The sequence below is a fragment of the Drosophila biarmipes genome, chromosome 2L (genome assembly GCF_025231255.1).
Source record: "Drosophila biarmipes strain raj3 chromosome 2L, RU_DBia_V1.1, whole genome shotgun sequence".
In the NCBI taxonomy this organism is placed as follows: Eukaryota; Metazoa; Arthropoda; class Insecta; order Diptera; family Drosophilidae; genus Drosophila; species Drosophila biarmipes.
In genome coordinates, this window is record NC_066612.1 from 13845694 (window position 1) to 13850905 (window position 5212).

A 5212-nucleotide genomic window follows, 5' to 3' on the forward strand; every position below is an offset into this window, starting at 1 on the left:
ACACAAACTCCTTTAACCAATTTCAATTACCCGCCCAATCTAATTAAAGCGCATTTATGGGAATTTCTTATTAATTGAGCCGAAGAACGGAACAGAGCATTGTGTTGATTTATGCGCCCAGTGCGCTCATAATTTAAGAGCCAAGGCCAAAAGGCCGTAATAGTCCTGGCCAAGCTTTAAATGCGCCGATGAACTGAGCACCACATTTTCCGACTGACGCTTAAATTATGCAAGTTAATTTGCAGCTGCCTGAGAATGATGACAAGAAATACCGCACCCCCACACACACAGTGCAAGAAGGGCAGGACTTCTGGCTCCTGGCAGCCTAACAAGAGTTATTTCCCACAGACCGGAAGTGAAGTCGACATAAATTGTGGTTAGAGCTAGTCGTCTGGCCACCTACTCCCTCCCCCAAAAGCCGTGTTGGCCATTTTAATACGTTGCGACAGCTATTCAGGAGGTGGTTTCCTTAGAGCTAAGAACGCCACCTAATTCTTGGTGGGGAAACGTGGCACCGAAGTTGGAGTTAAGAGTCAGATTGGTTGCTTCACAGTTTTGACATTTTAGTCGCACGAGTTAACCTGGCAATAAAAAGGAGGTACATAATAAAGTTTAGCTATAAGTTCAAAGTTATTTTTTCGCTGCATACTTTTAGGAACCTTCGTAAAATATATATTATCCTTTTTAACTACATACTTTTAGTCACATTTATAACAAATATAAGTAAGTTTTTGTTTCCTGTATTCTAATACCTACCGTCTACCATCTTAACCTTTCTCATTTAAAATCGGAAGGGGAATTAAAATTGAAAACATTTCTGTTCAAATGCGTAATGGAGTAGGACTTTTATTTACTGAAATTGATTGATTTTAGTTTTCATTTTGCAACCAATCGAAATGAAAAATAAGAGAGTGAAAATTCGAAGAACTAGGAATTTTCCTCCTCCTAGAGTTTTCTCTCTTCATGAGTTGCAGGACTTTAGTGGACTGTCAGAAGCAACTCTTTTCCTGGGAAATGCGCCTAAGCACAGGAAAAAGGGGGAAAACCAACTTGTTGTCATGTTTTGTTATTTGTCTGTGGTCGTTTTCATTTCATTTACAGTTGCAGTTGAAGTGGCGGAATGAGGCCGGCACGAGAGTCCTGGCTGCTTGATTTCCCCAGGTGCCATATACGGTGGCCAAAGGATCCCACTTGCCAGAAAACCATGTTCATATGAGAGCCTGTATTTCGCATATTTTCATATTTTTGTCTGACCCTTCTTTCCTCTTGCCCTTCTCCAAAATCCTCATTTCCCACAGATAGCACACATGAAGACCAGAGAAGCTGAAAAAATGCAGTTGGCATCGGCCTCTCTTTATAAATCGTATAAGAATCCGATTCCATTTTGGTTTTTGAGCTTCTTTTCTCGTTGTCCACGCTAGAGAGATTTCAAATTAACAGCTTATTGCTTTCTGATCTACTGATGTAAGCAGAACAACTAATACCTACAAATCGTATGAAGTTTTTAATTACATTTTTGGAAATTTTACGTTGGTAATCTACTGATGTAAACAGAACATTAAATTGTCTTTTTAATACCTACAAATCGGATGAAGTTTGTATAACATTTTTGGAGATTTTCTGTTAGCCGTATTATACTCACACTCGAGAAGTAAGAAGGGTTGCTAGATAAGTCTGAAAATATGGTCGACCTGGAAGTGTCTGTCCGTCTGTCCGTTCGCCTGTCCGTCCGTTACTTTTATCAGTGTTATTTTATTACATTTGTACATATATTTTCATAAACAGAGCAAGCGATTTCAATAAATATTTAATTTATATCCCAATCAACACAACCGTTTATCAAATAAAAAATAATTAAATGGAAGTTATTTGATTCTTTTATATACTTTATAAGGGTTGTGCGGTGCCGATTGAATTAACTTAGTTAGCCTGTGCTTATAGCCAAGATGCTTTCCATGTTTGGCAAAGAGGGAATGACTTCTGTTTGTTCTGAATGATATTTCGGGGTTGTCCGGTAATTCGTCAGACTTATCCAGATCTTCGAACGGGTTGGGGTTATCCGGTATTGACGGCAGGTGCTCGCTTACGTTATAAGAGGGAAGTGGAATAATAGTTGTTGCAATGGAAGACTCATTTTCATCCTCCACGAGGAGGTCTCCGCCCTCGCAGGTTTTAACTTGCTCATCCTCGTGGCAGAGGTTTTTGTATTTCGAATTCGATCCCAGCATACATTCTTCAGCCGCATCGTATTCGGTTGCCTCGTAGACTGGGTTATGATTGTCCTCGCAGAGAGTTACTCCGCAATTGTAAACGCATTTTAGTAATTGATGGACAAGTGCCGGCCGAATGTATTCAACTATGGCGCAGCCCACGCGATTTGCTCGGTCCCTTACCACCTGGAAGTAGTTCATCGAAAGTTCCCTGTAAAGATCATTAATTAAAAGTTTAAACTTTCTACATTAAAGTAGTCCAAACTTGCTGTTCATTTTCCTGGTCAGAGAAGAAAAGCTTGTGGGATTCTTCTTTTCTCGTCGGATCGAACCAGTAATCCAGCTGTTTTCTCAGGGCGTCCTTTTTCGTGGTCATACAGAAGTACTTTTCGAGGGAGTAGCTCACCTCTGCGAAAAGGTTATTCGGGGTTTTGGCGCACTGATCTCTGATGGGCTCACATCGACGTACCAGAGCATCAGCCACTTTGGCCAGCTCCGAGTCCCACTGAATGGTGGCCATTCTGGCTGCCTTCGCGTGATTACCTATTCCGCCGGCAAACTTGTTGCGATAATCATTGTGCTTGTCCAGGATGAGGGCAATCATATCCCCTTTCATTTTCACCATCGCTGTGGCGTATTCCGGACAAGGTGAGCGAAATTTCTGGACAAGAAGTTAAACAGATCCTTAGTTTCGAGGGTATCTAATCGACCACTCACCCCATTATTTTGGCAAAGCACGTGTTGCCCATTGCACAGGTCACTGGCGCACCAATCCACCGAAGCCTTGATAGTGGGAGTAACCAGAACAAGGCACAGCAGCCAAATCCACTCTATCATGGCATTAAGTATAGTATTGCCTCCGCTTCAGGTATTGTTTTTAGAATAAGAATTATACACCGCTTATAAATGCATATTAAATGGATATTAATCCATACTCTGTGTCTAATTTTAGGCTTTCTTTTCCTATTTAAGTTGGAGGTTCCAAGTTTAAATAACAGATTAGGCAAAGGTGGAAGAAATGTTGCAAAAAATATAAATAAGTTGGTATGCAGCGTAACATAAATAATAATTAAGTATTAATAGTGATATACCCAACACCGTTTGACGCATTCAAAATGTTTTAATTAAGATTATTCCCTTTGAAATCAATTTGCATAAATAAAGAAAAAACTGAGCGAACAAAAAAGCCAACTGATTCAGGAAGTAACTTAAGTGGTCGTCTGATTGCAGCATTTAGTACTTTAAAATGGAAAATGGCAGAGCTCTTCTATTATGTGGCACTCAATTGTCTCGTGAACTTTCAGCACAACGTTCTTCATTTGACTGCCTGGGGGTTGAGTTCTCTGTTTAGTTGCCGTGAAATAATAAATCCAATAATACACACATTAGCCGCACCACATTTGCCGCTTACCAGGGACTTAGCGAAAGCAAAGACAGATTCTTCAGACTTTTCAGTTTTCCCCTTTTAGTTGTCTATTTTCCGCCGTTCTACAAGCCACTAATCCACTTATTGGCAGTTAGATTGAAGTAAGTGGAAAGCAGAAGCTGTATTTGAAGTCAAAATGACGAAGAATAAATAAGGTAAAGTGTATGGAAACTGGCACCAGGCTTAGAGCCCCAGCAAATGATCAATTTAAATAGCAGTGCCTAAAATGTCAGTGTAAAAATCAGAGAGAGAGCCACAGTCGCTCAGAATTTCCGAATTGTATGCAGTTTTATTTTTTCAGGTGACAAAGATATGACACTATGATGTCAAATTAATTAAACTAATTGACTTTGAAAGGTAACGAATCCAGCTCACGCTGTGACCCAGAGCTGGGTAAAAAATGTGAAAAAGTGCACAGGTCTCTATATACATATGGAAGCACTTTTTCACTTTCAAAGGAAAAAATGCGTTCTGCGTTTGCATTCCAATGAAAATAGTTATCACAGATGAAACTTCTTGCCATGCAAACGGGGAAAAATTCTTTGCCTAGATGTGTTTCATGTTAATTGAATGAAAATACGTTGAAGGAAAAATGTTATAAAATATCTGGCTTAAGATAAACATTTAAATGTGAAACATCAAATTGTATCTACAAGTATGCCATTTTCTATTCAAATTTGGGAATAAATCAATTAAAATGTTGGCCAAATTAATAGCATTTTTCTCTAATATGCAGTTTTACATTTTTGCATGTGAGCTGACAATGGCGGCAATCAAAGCATAATATTTGCCATACGAACATGTTTGCAGCTCCCCAGAGATTTGCCTTCCAATTAGTTGCTGAAAATGGATGCACCAAATTGTCATATCGATTGCCATATTCGCATATTTGGGGGCCCATGTCCTGCGCCACATACTCCCCTGCCTCCTTCGCTGGAATCCGCATTAATTACAAGCCCCATCGATTGCCTGTGGGGAAATCAGCTGCGCGAATTGTCGCAGGCAAAAAGTAATGAAGGCCAGGGAAGAAAGGAAGCCGAAATTGAATTTCGGGGCGGTTGCCGCAAAAATGCTTTTAATGCCAACCGAATCGTTGAAGTATACGGGTTGAGTGGCCACTGGCCAAAGGAAAATGAGCCGGTGAGCGATGTCATAATTAATGTTAATTGCCTGATTGAATGGTGGACCACGTATGCCAGCGACAATCCCCATTTCGAGCGCCATTGAAACTCCACTTTGCCGCCATTATTTCGATTCCGTTTCAATATTAAGTCACCGGAGTGACGGCTTCCTTTCGGTCCATTTCAGGTGTCCTTGTACAGAGATGCATTGCCGGCAATTTTATTAAGCCATATTGCGCCGGGTTGAGCCTCGAAGAGTTGATTATTTCCCTCAGTTGAGACTTTAATTGGACTTTTATAATACGTTTTTAAAGTTAGTCAATTCGAAATGCAGATCTATACTACTTTTCATAGCAAATGCGTTAAAGTTCTAGAAATATACCTTTATAGTATTTACTTTTAATACCTTTGAATAGAGAAAGTTGTGACGTTCTCATTTGAGTGAAAATTGTTCT

At 39.9% G+C, this 5212-nt stretch overlaps 1 protein-coding gene across 1 annotated transcript; it reads right to left on the bottom strand.

Moving 5' to 3' along the window:
• Window positions 1–1859: 1859 nt before the first annotated feature.
• Window positions 1860–3085, bottom strand: LOC108033286 (venom allergen 5.01). Its single transcript, XM_017107552.3, has 3 exons — window positions 2928–3085; window positions 2480–2871; window positions 1860–2421 (listed from the first exon to the last, which is right to left on the bottom strand). The coding sequence occupies exons 1-3, from the start codon at window positions 3045–3047 to the stop codon at window positions 1866–1868; spliced, it is 1068 nt and encodes a 355-aa protein (XP_016963041.3). The 5' UTR covers window positions 3048–3085; the 3' UTR covers window positions 1860–1865.
• Between the last annotated feature and the right edge of the window lie 2127 nt (window positions 3086–5212).

Coding starts and splice junctions, on each gene's coding strand:
- LOC108033286 (XM_017107552.3), bottom strand. CDS start 3,047: ATGATAGAGTGGATTTGGCTGCTGTGCCTTGTTCTGGTTACTCCCACT. Junction 2,872..2,927: donor TGCTTTGCCAAAATAATGGG/GTGAGTGGTCGA, acceptor CTTCTTGTCCAG/AAATTTCGCTCACCTTGTCC. Junction 2,422..2,479: donor TCTGACCAGGAAAATGAACA/GCAAGTTTGGAC, acceptor TGATCTTTACAG/GGAACTTTCGATGAACTACT.